Source organism: Vulpes vulpes, chromosome 1 (assembly GCF_048418805.1).
Source record: "Vulpes vulpes isolate BD-2025 chromosome 1, VulVul3, whole genome shotgun sequence".
NCBI lineage: Eukaryota > Metazoa > Chordata > Mammalia > Carnivora > Canidae > Vulpes > Vulpes vulpes.
In genome coordinates, this window is record NC_132780.1 from 151,685,696 (window position 1) to 151,705,819 (window position 20,124).

Below are 20,124 nucleotides of genomic sequence, written 5' to 3' on the forward strand. Positions count from 1 at the left end.
AAAAAAATAATAAAAGTAACGTTGATATTTGAAAACTGCCTCTGTGAAAAGTGATGCATTACTGTTAATTCTGTTGTGGCTTCTGGTGCTTCTAAGGTCTTGCAATTAAAAAGGCTTTATTGTTCTAAGCCTTTTTGCATCATCTTATTTTGACAGAGCAGTGTAGCAATTGAGATATACATAAGTAAGTTTAGATAAGGTGCTATTTAGATACAGAGGCAGGACTTATAATTAGGGAAGAAGAGGCAATTTGGTTTGGCAGACCATTCAGCAAAATGAAGTAGAGAAATAGAGTTAAGGCAGGAAAAGAAAAGGGCTAAGGTATAGAGGACCTGAAATACCAGACTAGTTTGCAGACTTTTTTTAATGGGGAGAAAGGAATCTCTAAAGAACTTAGAGGGGTGCCTGGGTGGCTCAGTCAGTTAAGCACCTGCCTTTGGCTCAGGTCGTGATTTCAAGGTCCTGGGATCAAGACTGGCATTGGGCACTGTGCTCAGCAGGAAATCTACTTCACCCCCTCTACCTCTGCCCCTTCTTCCACTTGGGCTGGCTCTTTCTCTTTCTCTCAAATAAATAAATAAATAAATAAATAAATAAATAAATAAATAAATAAAATCTTTTAAAAATAATAAAAATAAAGAACTTAGAAGATTTTAGAAGTAATATAAGGGAAGGAGAAATAATGCTTACAAATATCACTTAAGTGACTACCATAATAATTGGTTAATAAGAGCGTGGATTACTAATGTTACCAAGAGAGAAATATAGGCTATGCTAAGGAAAAATAATTTTTGTGTAACTGACTGGATATGAAAGAGAGACTTTTGAGTATTGAGGTCCAGGACTCCATAGAGAACTAACGAGCTATTTACATAAAGCAGGATGGTCAGAAAGAAGTTTGATTTTGACTCAATTGAGTTTGAGGTACTGGTGGCACATCTAGCTGAAGCTTATCAGAAAAAGCAGGACCAGAAATATAGAGTTGTCATCCTTTTAAAGTGACTAGTGCTAGTGGAAAGACACACAAAGAAGAGAGCATAGTCAGAGAAAATTACTGAGGGCAGAATCTTAGGGGAACCCTAAATTTGTAGGGAAATGATAGACAAAAAGCAATTGGGAAAGTAAATGAAGGAGGATTTTAGAGAATAATAGAACCAAGGGAATGAGATGAGAAAGTAATCAGTGAAGCATCTGACTCTTGGTTTTGGATCACAGGGTCATGAGATCAAGCACTGTGTCAGGCCCCATGCTGAGTGTAAAGCCTGCTTAAGATTGTCTCTCTTTGGGACTCCTGGGTGGCTCAGCAGTTGGGTGCCTATCTTTGGCCTAGGGCATGATCCTGGAGTCTCAGGATTGAGTCCCACATTGAGCTCCCTGCATGGAGCCTGCTTCTCTCTCTGCCTCTCTCTCTCTCTCTCTCTCTCTCTCTCTCTCTGTGTGTGTCTCTCATGAATAAATAAATAAAATCTTTAAGAAAAAAAAAGAAAGCTCTTTTTTAGCTCCTCCCTGCTCACCCCCTTAAAAGGGCAAAGAGTACATATCTATATTTCTTTTTTTTCATATCTACATTTCTGATTAATATGAGATTACATGGGGAAGGAATCATCAGGCCACTTATCAATACTTAATTCTAAGACAAAAAAGCTAAAGCACCTGAAGATATTCAGATTATTCATCAAGTCAGTAAAATAATAAATGGATGGAATGCTCCTAAATTGCTATTTAAGTGACTTATTGACTCAATATATCGAACCATATACTCAGGCTTAGGACAGAGTTCCAAAAAACTTTTTAAAACTTAATAGATAGAAGATATTTCATGATAGGGATTTTTCTTTAATCATGTCTCAATGCATGGGCTAATGTTTTGTAAAAAGATAGTAAATTAGTAATTATATCAGGTTAATATCACAATTTATATCAGAGCATTCACTAAACCTTGGAAAAGTTGAATTAAATATTCAGTGAGGGAATTATGGATTTACATACCTGTGGGACCCATTTGGAGGACACAAAGCTGGTCACTTCTATTACAGACAAGCCAGTTTGGGAAAGTTGATTGATAAATTCAATTTTTATATCTGTAGGAACTATAACCTATGAAAGCATTAAACATTATTTTATAAGTAATTTATATAGAGTCCGTTGAACATAAGTAGAAAATTACTTCTCAACAAAAGCAAATCGTATTTAAGACGCATGAATTTAATACCAATTGAGAACAATCATGTAAACCATGAAACCCATATAAGTCTTTAGGATATTAATAAATATTTTGATTTACCATTCAAAATAAACTATATAAAACTAATATCAAACTACCTTTTCATTCTGTAATCCATCCCTAGGTCCAACTTCTACTATTTTAACATACTCAGGGAGTCCAGATAACTGAGATGTTTCCTGAAATGGAAAATACAAGGCAAGAAAAACAGGTTAGCTATTAGAACATCAAACTTGATTATTTAAAAAGTCAAACATTTACACTTTGTTAAGTAAATTTCTCACCCCAGAAAGCTAAAATGGTAAGAAATCAATACAATGCTATAATTCAAATACTAAGTTTATATTACTGGCAACATGATGTCATTTTTTCTTCTAGTTTAATGATATTTAATCTAATTATGATTAAAATTCAAAAGATTAATTTTAAAACCATAACTATGGGAAAGGTACCATGTATGACCTAAAGTGAAAACTTGTTGAGTAACTGTACATGTGATGGCAAATTTGCTATTGTTATAATTCATTTAAAAATTATATCTTTTGGGGCACTTGGGTGGCTCAGTCAGTTAGTGTCCTACTCTTGATTTTGGCTCAGGTCATGATCTCAGGTCTTGAGATCAAGCCCTGCATTTGGCTCCATGCTCAGCACAGAGTCTGCTTGGCAATCTCTCTCCCTCTGCCTCTCTTGCTTATGCTCACTTGCTTTCTTTCTTTCTTTCACTCTCTCACTCTAACTAAATAAATCTTAAAAAATAAAAATAAAATTACATCTTTGTATTAACAGACTTCTACTGAGCACAGTCATGATAAAGATGCCACACTCTATACCCTGAACTTGAGTAATGTGACTTTGGTTTTCTGGCCTGTGCCCAAACAGCTGAGGCTGGAGAAAAAGATATACTATTTATTTTGTGTCACACAGCACAATCAGCACCTAGACACAGCTTACTGAAGGACACATCCCCTCCATTGGGACTGAAACCCTCAATATTCCACTGGGAACACCTAGCTGTCAGCCCAGTGTTAATACTCTATCTTTTGCTAAAATCTGGAACAGCAGAAGGTTTGGACTCTGGAACCTCTGGCTCTAAACCAAGAACTATGGACATGTCATATTTAGAAAGACATTAGTTTAAAACAGGAAAAATAAGAATAGCCTTTCTAAACACTGTATTGCAGTTAAAATTAGAATAATCTCAATCAAAATCAGCAGGACCTGTACTTCAGAGCTGTTCTCATCTTGCCTTTCTACGGGGATGATGAATGTGGGCTAACCAATGTGTATTGTCTCACTCTCTCCTTGTAGCAAACATCAACAAATACTGGGGAAGTGGATGGTTTGGATGCAGGACACAGTCTGTTTCTATGACACAGAAAAATGCTCCCTGGCCCTTTTAGGGTCTATAGGCAATATGAGGTTTTATTGGCATTCAGTGCTAACTCAAGAAAAGAACCAGGATGATCCCTGCTACAATGTTTACACACCAACCTCAGCACTACCATGAAATTGGGCAACAAGCAAAAATTAACCAAAAAGGAAAATAATTCTCATCTCTACATCTTCTTAGTAGGTTGTAATCCGTGCAGCTGGAAGGGTGCAGGATTAAGAAGCAGTCTGGGGTTCCCTGGCTTTAAACTCAGTTTGGGATGGCAATCAAGAAACCATCTCATCTACAGAAGCCATGGTTTCAACCAGGCACTAAATGACAGAGATGGCATGGGAGGGTAGAGTAAATGAAGGTTCACTCTTCTTTCCTATTAACTCTAGTCCTGGGACTGCAGAAACAAAGACACAACTGGCCAATCTTAAACCATGTTTTTTCATTATCGCTGATTGCTTCTTGAAACTACACTTGCAACAGCAATTGGCTTGGAGCATTCATGGAGGAAGACCACTTCCTTATTCAACAGCAATGTTTTAAGTACACAAAGAACACAGTGTTTTTTTAAGGTATAACAATATGCTGAATTCAATTAAAGAATTTAAAACCCTCCTCTGCAACACTGTTGTAGAAATAAACTAGAAAAACTAAAGTGTGAACTGCAACCAAATTCAGCCGTCTCAAAGTGTTAGGCAGAAGCTAGATATGAGTGCTGGAGAAAACATCTGGAGGCAGAGTCCCAATCATTGAAGGGGAATGAGAGAGACATGAACTGGAGGCAGGGAGGGTGACAATGAAGCTGCACAATAAATGCCTGGGAGCACAACATCCTGACTTTGTGGCTTCTGAGACCTTAAGGCTGACAGACCAAAGAGCCACAGGTGTGGAACATGCCCTCTCCTCTTCCACTCCTGCCCCAGGGTATCCTCTATACTCATTAAAATGTATTTGCATTGTGGGTAGAGCCCTGCAGGATGGAAAAAACTGGCAGGATGGTTCCTAGTACAAACCTCCAAGGATTAAAAATCCCCCCTCCCAACCTGTGGGAGGAGTTCCCCATTTGATTGGAAGCAGCCCCCATTAGAGACCACCCCACAGCACTTCACAGCCCCTCTCAGACCAGAGAAACCCAATAATATCCAATCCAAGAACAACCTGGGGGTGCTTCCAAGTCGGGGAACCTGCCCATTCTCCTACCTTGTGAGTGTAACTGTGCTTTAATTAACTGCTTTGTGCTTACTACTTTCCTTCTGGAGGTCTATCCAGCACAGATCCCCTAGCAAATCTTCTCATGGGGAACCCAAGGACTGAGACCTCCATTCACACAATGCAGACTTTCTTATTGTAACAAAAGCAATATATGTGCTCACATGATATTATTTTAGATTTCTTCTTGAATATAATACTATTCTTTTGTCTTTCTAGGTTTGTGTCTCTATTCCCTCTGGCATGCATCTGAGAAATAAAGTTAAAGTGTGTTCAGTAAGCTCAGAGTTAACAAGTTCCCCTTGTTAACAGCAAATCAAATCAATCAACACATACATGAATATATATGATGTGAGAGCCCTCTCTTGGTGATTTCCAGTCTTTTTCTAGGGATTACTATCTCTGTATTGATTTCTCTAAGGAGCCGCAGCAATACATCAACAATGCCTACAAAAAAATTTCACCTAAATGCTATCCAAGTACATAGAAGTCAGTGATTCAAAACCTATCTCATTACTTTCCCCACCGCATGCCTTTCCGCAGGTATTTCTCCAGAACATGCTATTCTTTACCTTCTCTCTTACCATTTGTATCTACATGGTCCATTTATTACTGGTTTGACTTTGGCATACACCCACCACCAAGCACAATGTGTAATACTTAGACTGTGCTCAATAATTACCTGTTGATTATATTAGTGAAACTCTTCTCTCACTGGCTTCATTAAAATTGTCATTTTTTTTTTCTCAGCCTTTCTGTTGCTATAACTTCCCTAAAAAGTCTTGCTAATCTTGATTTTCCCGGATTAAAATCTTTCAGCATCCAACAGACCTTCAGAGAGATCTATCAGCTTAAAGTGAAATGATTCATGACAAGCCTCTCATCTTCTACCATACTCTCCTTTCATGCATTCTTTGAATTTAGCCATGATAAAATCATGTCTTCCACACCTTCATGTCTGTACACATGAAGTTTCTGTTGGTTTGGAAATTCCTTCTGTCCTTAGGAAAGACTTTCCGCCAAACCCATTTCTCTTCTTCATGGGCGTAGGCCTGGACTGCATTTCTCCCCTACATAAGAATTATTTCTGAACAAATTCCAACCAATGGAATATAAAGATGAATGATATGTACTACTTTTAGGGTTGGCCCATGGAAATATTCCATGAATATTCCTCCATGCTCCTTCCCCTTTGGCCAGCTTAATGCAGAGGAATATGACAAACTTGAAAGCTAACAAAGACAAAAAAAAAAAAATGAAGGAGCCTCCATCTCTGAATCACTGCTTAAATAAGAATCCCAAGCCAATAAGCAGTTAATTTATGCTTTATATAGACAAAATAAGTGTCAACTCTCTTACACCATTTACATTAGAAGTATATCCTTATAGTTACCAATTATGAAGAATGGGGCAGTTGTAAGTTAACTAGCAAGGCCTGCCAAAGATGCTGGTGGAAGGCACAAGATTTCTGGTTGAGAGAAAAAAGGCTTATAACACCAATAGCAGTAGCTAGAGGATCAGGATTTGTGCTAGCTCCCTAATCCCTAACACCCACAGGCAGAGCACACAAACATATGTCTTTGATTTGTCAATCTGTAGATGTTCAAATGACAGACAAGTAAGCTAGGGCACTGACCATAACCCCAAAGTCAGAAAAAAAAATTAATAGTCTTTAGTGCTCCTGAGTGGGTAAAGTGACCACACCAATTTTTAGTTCTGTACAGCTCCTACAGAGACTTTACAACTGCAGCAGCCCTCTGGACATCATCAGGTTTTGGTCTAGCCAAAACATCAGCCAGCCAGGCCAAGGCATCAGGAAAAGCACTGTGAACAGGAGGGCACCATTGAATTAGTAACTCTGCTTCAGGCAGTGGGGTGGGCAGCATCGGGCAGCTGCTACTTTTTTTGTGCAAAGCTGAGACTGCACTGGGGACAGGCTGACTGCTTTCTTGAATATGTCATTTCGATTTGATTAGTGAGGCCTGTTGAGATTGTACTACCTTGTTAGTCAGGGTCCAAGCTGAACTCCCAAAATGGAAACAGGCCAGAGAAGCCTGTTTCTCAAGGCCTCCACTGCTCAGGTGTCCAGTTTCAACTAAAATTCAACAGCAAGAGAATACCTGATTTTCAAAAGATAACTGGTAGCTATGTCAGGGCAGGGAAAGGTCCAAAATCCTAACCAGCACCTCCAGGTGGAGGCTGCCTGACTGTGTTAAAAGTTCGAATTTGTAAATCACCATCATAGGGACATGCAGTTCTTCCTATTTGAGATGATCCCCTCTGGCACTTACAGGACCAACAATTACAGTCATATCACTCATCAATTATTGCTATATGTTCAGATGTGTAATCGACAACAGTACACTGAATTGGCCCAAAAGGTTACTTGGGTTCTCTTTTCCCACTGTGAACACTGCCCAAACCCCATCAGTTGAAACAAGACTCCCAACTGTCATGGTACTGAATAGGATGGTGACTTTGATGCCTTTATATGATAGCCATAAACATTTGAGTATTCCCTCTCCCCAAAGTTTCTCAGTATGTATGGGAAACTATGCACTAAAAACCATCTTTTTTCTTAAAGCAGATGGAAGAAGAAGGTTGGGAATGATCTGGGGGCACAGGGGAGAGATCAGTTCTATATCAATAAGGCACATTTCCTCCCAATTTTGGGTAGCATAGTAGCTCCTTACCAGCTCAATCAGATGAACTTGCAATATCTGGAAACCACACAAAGCCCTACGTTACACATAAAAATCATTACTATCACTGCTGATTTTAACCTAGGGAACCCCTGAACCCAGCATCCATAATTGCATTGGTTTCCAGCAGGATAATGGGGTTTGTTCCCTCTGGCTGACGTGGGCTGGACTTGCACATGATCCATCACCAAGATAACATTTTTAAGTCCTCATCTAGTCACAAGATATTGGCTAAGGGAGTTTTACAAAGTGGCAAGGCTATCTATAAAATTCATTTAGAATTCTTTGGCTCCCTTCTCATTCTCCTCTATGTTGCCTTTCGGCACTATAAACACAACCTGGGGCAGTTTGATCCTCCATACTAGTCAATGACTGACTCATCTATGGCTCCTCACAGGAGTTTGTCTATCCCAGCCAAATCTCCCCAAGAGGGCCAAAGTTTCTGTATAGCAGCCAGGATTCACAGACTTAGAGACCTTTTGCTGTCATCTCCAATTGTATCTAAATTTGGCAGACAGACAGCAGGACAGGCTAAGCTGTAAGAAGGTCCAGTTACTGCTATTCCTCTATCACAAGCATTACTTACCCCACCCCCTCAACTCCCAACTGAACTAAAGTTTTTTATGATTTACCTGGGTTCTTTCTGTAACATTGGCCAAATTTATTCCTTCTATACTCCTACTAACTGTTGACAGAAAGAGGGAAGAAAACCTTCAGCCCACATAGTGTTGATCTTAGTGCTAGTTGTTACAATAGGTGGACCTGAGACTGACTGCCAGATGGCCAAGGAGGCTCTCCTGTCCCTAGGAAAGTTAGCATAACCAAGACACTACTCAGCCCTTGAATCTGCTTCCTTTATACCAGACAGCCACCATCTTCCCAATTTCTTATCATTAACATACAATAAAACAGACCATATTTTGCTCAATTGACTATAAAATCTGGTCAATATGTCTGTTAACAATTTCCACTGACTTCCTTCAAATCCCTTTAATCCATCAGAAAAGTTCTCATTCTTCCTCTTTCAGGAAGTCGTGCCTTCCTCTCTATACCATTCTTATTAACAATCTGAAACAACCTGTGAAGGACTAAGATTTTACCCTACATTCTAGCTCATAAGCAACCCTGCCACAGATTATGGGTGCTGGCAGAAGATATGCAGCTCTTGAATCAGAGACAAAGGCTTTATTGTTCACATTAATAGCAGTAGTCAGAGCAATAACATTTCTTCACACTGGTTCTCTGAGTATGACAGGAGCTGTGCTTGGGGAACCTGAGTATTTCATAATGGGCAGTTAGCATGCCTGCCCTTTGCTCTATTTCCCAAGTTGCTTACTAGACAAACACCTTGAAAAGATATTTCCAAAGAAAATTAATCAATGCCTTGCTAATAAGTCATACAGAAATGCAAGAGATCCATAAAGAATTGCTGCTCAACATCTTTATTACCTCAATTAATACTCAGCAACAAAAACTCTTATTATCTAAGATTCAATTAGTCATCTACTCAAGACTCTTATGACCTCCCCAAATAGAATTCATGAATTTCATTTCTATGATCCCAGAGAGACTTATCTTAAAATAGGTCTTTAAATTACCACTTTGCCTATTTTGCATTTTTTATTATAAACCTTCAAAGTCATCAGGGGCACCTGGGTGGTTCCATCAGCTAAGCATCCAACTCTTGATCTCAGTACAGGTCTTGATCTCAAAGTTGTGAGTTCAAGCCCCATGTTGGGCTCCACGCTGGGTGTGGAGCCTACTTAAAACAAAAACAAAACCAAAGATCCCTTCAGAGTCATCAGAATGGACACATAGTAAACACTTGAATATTGTCCGTTAAATGAATGAATAGATTAATAAGCTTACATCTAAAATTTAGAAAAGGTGGGCCCTCCATTTATTCAATATATATCAGCAATATTATTATAGTTATTGGATATATAGAAATGAATCAATAAAACAAACAAACCCCTGCCCATAACAAGCTTATACTTTAGTGGCATAGGGCTCTGCATGCTACCTTCGGGGGGGATGGAGGGGAGGCAGTGTAGCCATGGCAATTTTTTCTTTACAGTGAATTTATGAGAGTTGATGAATGACTTATAGACTTATAGTTCTAAGGAATTGAGGTGTTTTTTTTTTTAAGTGTGCAGAAGTTAGCAACATAGTCTTTGAACAGGCCTAAAGTCTGAATTTATTTTTATAGCATTAAAAGCTCTATGTTACTGAGCTCAGTGTATCCTGTTGAATGTGGAGTAGTGGAGAATACTAGTGAAAAACAAAAGCTGTATTATCCAGAACAAGGCTTTCAAAAAGCCATGTTATATGCCTGAATGTATGCCCACATTTGGTATCAGATTTCTAATGGTTCACTTTCATAGAACAACAAAAGCAATACTATCTTGCATTTACACGTTGCTGTATTATTCCAAAGCACTTTTCTATCTACATTTCATCTGTGAAGCTACCCTTTGAGGTAGGCAGAACTGAAAGAGAGATTAAGTGACTTTCTAAGGTTACCCAACTAAGTTCTCTGGCTCCTTTTCTAGTTTTCTTTAGGATGAGATTAAATATACCACAAACTATTGAGCTTAAGGTTGAGAAATAATGAACCATTCTTTTATGCAGAACATAAATGGGCTGCTTTACTCACATTTTCAATCTTACATAAAATTAAATGGAAGGCATATTTTGATGGGAGTTTCTCTGAAAACTTAATGGGGTGTGTGCATGTGTTTATTTTTTATATTTATACATAAAATATATCTGGGTGGCTTCTGTATATACAATCAACCCCCCTGATGGTGAGAGATGATTCCTTACTATTCACTTTACAAATACTGCTTTTTTCTCCCCTCTAAGAAAACACCGTAGAAATTTCCTGACAGATTTTTATATGTTCCACTCACTTCATTTCCTGAGGAGTAATTTTATGTGTAAATAAAGTCTTTATAATATTGACATATCCTGTTTCATAGCCAGTATTCTTCCCACGGAGAACTGCTATGCCAGCCAAATCAAATGCTCCCACTACACAGATGAGAAGTCTGAACCAAGAAGTTGTAGGATTTTCTTCTGAAACTAAACTGAACTTTTTAAGGGAGCGTTAATTGTCCACTTTTCCAAAAGAATCTAGTTTTTTCATCTCATCTTAAATATGCACAAAGTCCATTTTGGAGTACCATTAAAACCCCCACATTCTCATATTTGTTCTTAGATATTTCCCTTTTAATGTAACATAGAAACACATAAAGCAGTATCACTGATTAAATAGATATGTACAGAAACCTTGGCCCTCTGGAGCAATCTAAAGACATTTTTCTCTCCAGTGCCTTTCTAGGATGAAGGGATGAATCAACAAAGCTGATATTTGAAACCCTTTTTTCAGAATATCCATGTCCCAAAGTTGACTCAAAAGCAATCTCTGGCAGTTTAAGAATTTACTTGTAATGAGGTAAAAATAAGTTTGTAATGTACTATTAAGTCACTTCAAATTTTATGAACAATATATCTTAATTTACAAAATCAAAAGGTAAAGAAGGTATCCACTTACCTTTTAATAATTTTTGACAGCCAAAAGGAAAAGGGGAATGTGTGCAGGACTTTGTTCCCAATTGCATTGGGTCAATGTTTAACAGAGATTAAAAACAAGCTCTAAAAATGTGAACACTCTTCTCTATGTATGCATACTAATATTTGTTCTAGGTACTAAATGGAAAACTAATGCTGGGTGTCACTGTAGATATAAAGCATAATTAAATATGAATTCCTTCTGGGAATATGTAAATTTTATGAGCACTTAAATAAGAGCAGTTAAAAAAAGGAGAATATTACATAGTCTTGCAAGACTATCTGCCAATATAGCAGATTGAAATATAGAATGATGGACAGCATAAGATCTAAATTTATTAAAAATTTTAAAATGAGGGGGGGTGCCTGGGTGGCTTAGTTAAGTGCCTGCCTTTGGCTTAGGTCATGATCCCCAGAAGGTAGAGCCCTGCACTGGACTCCCTGCTCAGTGGGGAGCCTGCTTTCCTCTCTCCCCTCCCACCTTTGCTCATGCTCTCTCTCTCAACAAAATCTTAAAAAAAATTTTTTTTTGAATGAGGCTCCTAACACTTGCATCACTAAAGTTCATTTCCCTGTTAAATAAATTCCATTTTTAAAAGTGTCTTGACCCTACCACCCAGTGATTACACTACTAGTTATTTACCCAAAGGATAAAAAAGTGATCTGAAGGGGCACCCACACCCCACTGTTTATAGCAGCAATGTCCATAATAGCCAAATTATGGAAAGGACCCAGATGTCCATCGACAAAGGAATGGATAAAGATGGTATGTGTGTGTGTGATGGAATATTACTCAGCCATCAAAAAGATGAAATCTTTCCATTTGCAATGATGTGGATGGAACTAGAGGATACTATGCCAAGCAAAATACGTCAGAGACAATTATCATATGATTTCATTCATGTGTGGAATTTAAGAAACAAAATAAGCACATGGGAGCGACAGAAAAATAAGATGAAATCAGAGAGACAAACCATAAGAGACTCCTAACTATGGGAAACAAACAGAGTTGCTGGAAGGGAGGCAGGTGGGGGGATGGCTTAATTAGGTAATGGGCATTAAGGAGGGCACATAATGTAATGAGCACTGGGTGTGATACATAACTGATGAGTCACTAAGCTCTATCTTTGAAACAAATTATATACTATATGTTAATTAATTGAATTTAAATAAAATTAAATTTAAAAATAAAGTGCCTTGAGTAGAGCACCTGGGTGACTCAGTCAGTTAAGTGGCCGACTCTTGGTTTTGGCTCAGGTCATGATCTCAGGGTCCTGGGATAGAGCCCTGAATCAGGCTCTGTACTCAGTAGGGAGTCTGCTTGTAGGTTCTCTTTCTCTTCCTCTGCCCCTTCCCCTGCTTTCACTCTCTCTCTCAAATAAATCTTTAAAATAAATAAATAAAAGTGTCTGGAGCAATAAATATATACACACATATTTAATAGGCATTCGTTATAATGCCTTAATAAAATCATAACTATTATAAATTAATATAAAATCATAACTATTATTAATATAGTGTATGATTGAAAATACAGAATATTAACATAATTAAGTTCATTAAACATGAATGGAAATCAATAGAAATAAAAGTGAGATGAAACATAGGAGAAACAAATTGAAGAAATCAAGAATAGTGTTTTTTAATGTGAGAATTCTATAATCTATCCAGTGAATATATTAAGATGATTTTAAAAGAATTAAAAAAAGAAAAACTTCAATGTATGGATACAGCATGAGATCTTGCATACACAGTTATGCTTCTTTAAGTGGTGGCTATTATTTACATTATTTAGCTTAAGAAATGATTTATTCTTGGGATGCCTGGGTGGCTCATCGGTTGAGTGTCTGCCTTTGTTTGGCTCGGGATGTGATCCCAGAGTCCTGGGATTGAGTCTCACATTGGGCTCACTCCATGGGGCCTGCTTCTCCCTCTGCCTGTGTCTCTGCCTCTCTCTCTGTGTGTCTCTCATGAATAAATAAATAAAATCTTTTTTAAAAAATCATGGCTTTAAAAAAATGATTTATTCTTGCACTTATGGCAATTTAATAAAATAAACTTTATGAAAAATTAGCCAACATCATCTATAGCTTTTTCATTACTATTATCATTATCACAGTATTAAAGTTTAAAACAGTAATAAAAGTGTTCATTAGAAAGCCAAGAGAAAATGTTGGACTTGCAATATTTTAAGTACGGAAAGTTAGCTTTTCCCTAATATCTTTGCTAATATATAAAAATATATTTTACATATATATTATTATTACATATATATATTACATATATATATTATTTAACCACTAAGATTGTTTTTAGCTCCTACAAATCCAAAAAGCAGCCAGATTGGTTGAAAATGTGTACACACACACACATACACACTTAGAAAAACTCCAACTCCCAGGAAAAAATGTGATATGTCACCTAATACACCAAGTTTCATCATGGAAATATTTTTTTTAGGAAGACAAATTTTTTTTTCTTTTTTAAAATTTTTAACTAATCTTGTACATGTAATGATACTTTATTGCAGTTTTAATTTATATTCCCAATGACCAATTAATTGAGCATTTTTTTAATATTGGCCATTTGGATATTCTCTTCCATGGCATGCATGTCCAAGCTTTTGCCCACTGAGGAAGAAGTGTATCTGTCTCTTTCTTTTTTCCTTCTTTTCTTTCTTCCCTTCCTTCCCTCCCCTTCCCTCAAAGTTATGCTGGCTTCATAAAATGAATTGAGAAGTGTCTCCTTCCTATTTTCTGAAAGAGCTTGTTTAAAATTGGCAGATTTTTTTTCCTAAAATCTTTTTTAATAATAAATTTATTTTTTATTTGTGTTCAATTTGCCAACATACAGAATAACACCCAGTGCTCATCCTGTCAAGTGGCCCCCTCAGTGCCCGTCACCCATTCACCCCCACCCCCCGCCGTCCTCCCCTTCCACCACCCCTAGTTCGCTTCCCAGAGTTAGGAGAAGAAATGTGTGGGAAATATCAGAAAGGGAGACAGAACATAAATGAAGACAAATTTCGGAAAACAGTAGCTTATAATAGAATACACAACTATCTATGTTAAACTAGCTATACAAGCAGCATGACCTTATAGCCACAAAGTTTAGGAAAACTACTGGAATACATAATTTTGTCAAAGTTTTAAAGTTCATACACCCAAGCTGGTATAGCAATGTTTTTGCTGCAGAAACTTGCCTTATTACTAAGGCAAGTTGTGGCTAAGAAGCCACAACTCATTGTTCTAAATAGTTATTTAATTTTGGGTTTCCATTATCATTTGCAAAAAGCAATTAATTACATTGCCTTACATTACTTTTTGTTTTGCCATGTTGGTTGTATAACAATGGCAAACTATGAAATCACATCAGAGAGGTCCTATGAGTTCTCAGCTTTATGATACTCTTTATTAAGCACAAGAAGACTAGAGAATCCATTCAAACTTTAAATAAAATTTTTCAGATCTTAACGAAGCCCCTTTATCAAAATATTCTACTAGGTAATAAAGTAGGAGTTCAAAGTACAGTGGCTTTTCACTGGCTGATCTGTGATAGCCTCTCATTGGCCAGTCTGTTTCAGGAGAGGGAGAGAAGAGAAAAACCTTGCTTTCTTCTGCTGGCCTAATAAACTAGTATCAATCTACAAAGATAAATCTGTCTTGTTGGGTTTGCAATTGATAAGGAGTGATAGAACATGAGTGCCACCCCTTCTGGCCTCCCAGCTCCGTATTAGTAAAGTTTCCTTTCATTAATTTTCATATTATTATGTATCTTAATATTTAGAGATAAGAGGTTAATATCCAAAATAAATATAGAACTTATAAACCTCAACACCAAAAGTAGTAATAATCCAATTAAAAATGGGCAGAGGACCTGAATAGACATTTTTCCAAAGAAAACAGACAATGGCCAACAGATACATGAAATGATGCTTAGTATTACTATCATCAGGGAAACACAAATGAAACCACAATGAGGTATCTCCTTATACCTGTTAGAAGCACTATAATAAAAAAGTCAAGAATAATATGTGATGGCAAGGATATGGGGAGAAAAGGAACCCCCATGCACTGTTGGTGGGAATGTAAACTGGCACAGCCACTGTGAAGAACAGTATAAAGTATAAAGGTTCCTCAAAAAGTCAGAAATACCACATGGGCCAGTAATACTGCAGGATATTTACCCAAAGAAAATGAAAATATTAACTCAAAGAGATATAAGCATCTTTCTGTTTACTGCAACATTATTTACAGTGGCCAAGATATGGAAGCAACATAAGTGTTGCTCAGTGGACAAATGGATAAAGATGTGGTACACATATACAAAAACAGAAATATAACTCTGCCATAGAAAGGAGAAGATCTTACCATTTGCAACAACAAGGATAGACCTAGACGATATTATGCTAAGTGAAATAAGTCAGAGAAAGGCAAATATTATGCAATTTCACCCATATGCAGAATCTAAATAACAGACAAAAAGCAGAAACAGACTCCTAAATACAGAGAACAAACTGATGGTTGCCAGAGGGAAGGAGGTGTCAGGATGGGCAAAATGGGTAAAGGCAAGTGGGATGTTACAGGCATCCAGTTATGGAACAAATAGGTGAAAGGGAAAAGTACAGCAAAGGGAATATAGTCAATGGTATCGTTAATAGTGTTGTATGGTGACAGATGGGAGCTACACTTGTGGTGAGCACAGCATAATGTATATAGATTTGTTGAATCACTAGGTTGTACACCTGATACTAACATAATGTGTGTCAACAATAGTTTGATTAAAAAATAATAATAAAACAAAGCATTGGCAAAGCATTGAGAAAACACGTGAAATAAAACAAAGATCATAACAGCTATGAAGATTTGTGGGAAAGCCGTGCTCCATACTGTACACATAATGGCCATTAGACAAAAGGCACACGCAGTCATGTTTTGTTCATGCACTTAATTCTAACTGGGTAGCTAATGCTAGAAATTGGTCAAAGAAAGCCATTTGGATATAGAAATCAATTCTCGAGGTTTTACCCTAGTTAAAATTTTCGTAAAATAAATCATTATTCTAGTACCTTTGTTTCTAATACTACTACTAAAGAAAATCCTAGGAGGCCATCTTATGTGGTAGTGAAACTCTGGAGACAAAAGACCTGGCTCTACCAGGTACTTGATGCACAAACCTAGCTTTACTACATATTTGGATGCACAAACTTGAGGAAATAATTTGATTACTATTCCTCATTATCCTCTTTTTAAAGTGGGAATGTGACTCTCCTCTGAGCCAAGCAGTCCTTGGCTTATAAGTATATTGTGAAGATTGAATATGAATATAAAGCATTTAACTTGGTGAAGAGTTAATACTTGATCAATGTTTATCAGGTGCCTTTAAGACTAACACAAAGACATGAATATTTTAAAAGAATAGCTTAAAATTATTCCACTATCACTTTAAAATATACCAATTTGTTTAAAAGTTACAATGAAAGAAATCATTGTAAATAGCAGAGCTACTATAATTCTAGCCACAATCAAAATAATACATGGAAATTATTCAAGGTCTTTCAACAAGGAGCTCAGAACACTTTGGAGACATTATCCTATTCTGGAGCCTGCCAACAATTTTATACACCTCCAGTGCTGACACCATCGACTCCACCCATCCTGTTCCACTTGGCAATGTCAACCTCAGTTTGAACCTTTGAGAGGCAACAGAAGGGCACTCAATTAAGAGGGTAAATAAGAGCTCATATTCAAAGTCTGGCTGAAGAATGCCATAAATGAACATAGGAGTCACAGTTACTTACTTGTTGGAAATGTTCTCCTGGAAAAAAAATATGAATTTAAAAAGCAAATTAAATAATTAATAATTCTGATTGGCATCATATGCTCAAGGCAAGAGTAACAAAAAAAAAAAGGCCCATAATCCTCTCCACAAGCTAGATTTTAATTTTTTTCTTCCTTTCAATATCAAAGGAAGGTATGGAGGATCTAAATTTTTTTTAAAAAAAGAAGAATGACAACAACAAGAAGAACAATGTAGATCTTTTTGTATAATGCAGCATCAGATGCATTGAGTCACTGGGTCAGAATGAAGCTGACCCATACTCTTGAGCATAGGCTCATAATACTTTCAAGCAACCCAGTTACTCATTTTGTCATCACTCTCAGAGTACACTGATTGTTATAACTGCCACTATAGGAAATGGAATACAAAAGCTTCCTGACTGCAAAATTTATCAGAATTTTCAGAAATCTCATCATTTGCGATATTCAAAATATATAGAGAATAAAATATACTGAAACACTCAAAACAGTGGAAGGAGGCTTAGAAAATTTCGAAAAAGTTAAACCAATGCACGTGACCCTTTGAGGCATGGAGTCCAGAGCAGGACCCTAAGGGTGGTTATGTCTAAAACTGAGACTTCTTTGTTCCTCTACAATCTGTCCTCCTAAAGGCTTCCACATCTCAGTAAATGACATATTTTTCTTTTTAAACTGCTTCTGTAAGACTGAACATGTGTGCCCTCACAAATTCTCAATGTGATTGTTGAAACCCAATCCTCAATGTGATAATACTTGGAGGCAGGGCTTCTGGGAGATGATTATGTCATAACAGTGGAGACCTCATGAATGAGATTAGTGCCCTTATAAAAGAGACCCTGAAGAGTTCCCACTATACTTCCACCATGTGAGGACACAAGAAGGAAGTAAATTCTCGCCAGACACTGAATCAGCCAGTCCCCTAATGTTGGGAACTCTCATTATCAAGAACTGAGAAATAAATTAGTTATGTATAAGCCTCCCAGTTTATAGTATTCTATTATAGTGACCCCAATAGATTAAGGTAACAGCTAAAGCCTACACGTGGACTCATCTTTGATTCCTCTCTTCTTCGTGTGCCCTCTATCAGGTCCGTCAGCAAACCATATTCTATCTTTGAAATAATCATCTCTCACCTGGATTACTGGAAGAGCACAGTAGACTGCCTCTTCACATCTACTCTTGCCACCCCCTCTGGAAGACAGCAACCTTACTAACTCGTTTAAAACATAAAACCAATCACATAATTCCTCTGGTTCAATAACCTCCATGATTTCCCATTTCCCTTAGAGAAAAATTCAAAGTTTTTACCATGGCTTTTGAGGCCTCCAAGATGTTGTACCTTATTACTTTCCTGAGCTCCTCTACCATTCCCCCTTCACTCCTGTTCCAACCACAATGAATTCCTTGCAATCTCTTGAACACTTCCCCTGCTGGACTGCTCTTCCCCCCATGTAGCTCTGTGACTCACTTCCTCTTTTTTTCATGTCTCTATTCTTTATAAAGCCAATATGGGAAAACAACAACAACAACTAAAGTCTTCTTCACCATCTTATTGCCCTTAATCTTTATTATTCTTCTGGTATTCATCACCACCTAGCATATTGTGTGTATATCTATTTAATTATCTATTGTCTGTCTCTTCCCATTAGACTAAGAGTCCCTTGAGCGTATGGACTCATTTAAGTTCACTGCTGTATCCCAGCTCTCTGAACTGAGTCTGGCACATGGAACATGCTCAGTAAACACTTATGGAATAAATAAATGGATAGGATTTATTAAATCAGAGTTTATACAAGTTAGTCATATAATAAAGGGTGTTCACACTCATTATGGCTTAGAAAACCAACAAAAATTCACTATATGTAGTCCTTTCTTCTAGTCTTTGGATGACAACTGGAATCATTATTTGCACATGAACTGTCTAAGGAAAGCTTTCAAAAACACAATAGAAGTTGCATGTGGTAAAGAAGCTTCAACTAAACGAAGTTAGGTCACACATCTGGACCACTGCTATTCTTAGAATGTCCTGTGGTCTAAAGGAATATACATGTTTCTGTTGTACAGATTCTCTTGAGCAGGGTGGGATAGAGTTGAAATTTTCTACTGGTATTAGTGGCTATGATAGAGACCAAGATATATCCAGTCTTGACCCTGAGGGTCTAAACACTTACCAGTATGCAGGTATGCAGAATCTTTGGGGGGAGGGGCCCCTATATTAAAGTAGAAGAATTGTGATCATTGCTATCAGCATCAATTACCAAGGGCTCTATAGGATTCTGTGACTAGTAAGCTGGACTTTCTTTTATCCATTCATTGGATAAAGCATGGCATACATACTGCAGTGAACACAAGAGGCAAAAGACTCCTTCATGGAGTTTGCAGAAAACAGCAAAAAATAAAATAAAATAAAATAAATATGAGTGTTACAAAGAAATCAATGAGGGAAATGGAAGAGGAATTTGGAGGATAGGAGACATGTTGCAAGTTTACATAAGAAGGTGTACTTTGAGAAAAGAATAGAAGGAGGTGATGGGACTGAAAGCCAAGTTATACAGAGGTCTTGTGAAAGGGCCTTCTAACAGCTTGTGCCACATTCTCCGAGTTGACTGGGGGGAAATGTATCCGGTGTGTTAACTGTTATAGGAAGAGCTAGAAGGACTGTGTTAAGTGGAGAAGAATGAGCAAAAAGTAAAAACAAGTAATAAAGGAAAATAAAGGGTTTGACAGTATAGAGGGCGCCTAGGTAAAGACTTATTCCCAGTCTTTCAAAATCTGCTTCCTCATTTAACTCCTTCCCACCCTCACTGTGAACTCCAGTGCTGCCCTGTCTGGAGCTTCAAACCTCAAGCCAGGCTGGAGCAGAACTCCATTAGGTTGCCTGGCTGTACCTCCTGCTTCCTGAGGACACTTGTCCACAGCAACCCCAGCCCTGCATTCAGTAATTTCTAGACTGCTTCTCTCTCTCTTCTCACCTGTCTCTGCTTTCTAACATACTGACTTTTCCTGGCCCTAATTCTAATTAAAACTTATGTTTTGTTTCCTTGGGGCTCTGAATGCAACTGATGAGGTTTGCTACCGGCTTTATTACACTTTCCTTTCCAGGTGGCCAATTTCATTTTAGAGACACTCTATCTTAAACCCCAGAGGTGTCTCTAATGTTGGAAATGTGAGCCGGCTAGTGAGGGGTGGTCTGTGGCGGCTGAATTTCTGATCCTT

At 37.5% G+C, this 20,124-nt stretch overlaps 1 protein-coding gene across 7 annotated transcripts in view; it reads right to left on the reverse strand.

Annotated features, from left to right (window-relative positions):
• Positions 1–20,124, reverse strand: part of HMGCLL1 (3-hydroxy-3-methylglutaryl-CoA lyase like 1) — a 195,317-nt gene that overhangs the window by 145,688 nt on the left and 29,505 nt on the right. For 2 of the 7 annotated variants that reach the window (XM_072734407.1, XM_025991078.2), the window contains exons 2-3: positions 2,323–2,403; positions 1,990–2,097 (exon numbers count right to left, since the gene is read on the reverse strand). In XM_072734407.1, the coding sequence (XP_072590508.1) occupies positions 1,990–2,097; positions 2,323–2,403 (189 nt within the window). Of the gene's footprint in view, positions 1–1,989; positions 2,098–2,322; positions 2,404–9,168; positions 9,276–11,072; positions 11,156–20,124 lie in introns of those variants that run through there. The other 5 variants (XM_072734421.1, XM_072734417.1, XM_072734396.1 and 2 more) reach the window with 4 other exon arrangements.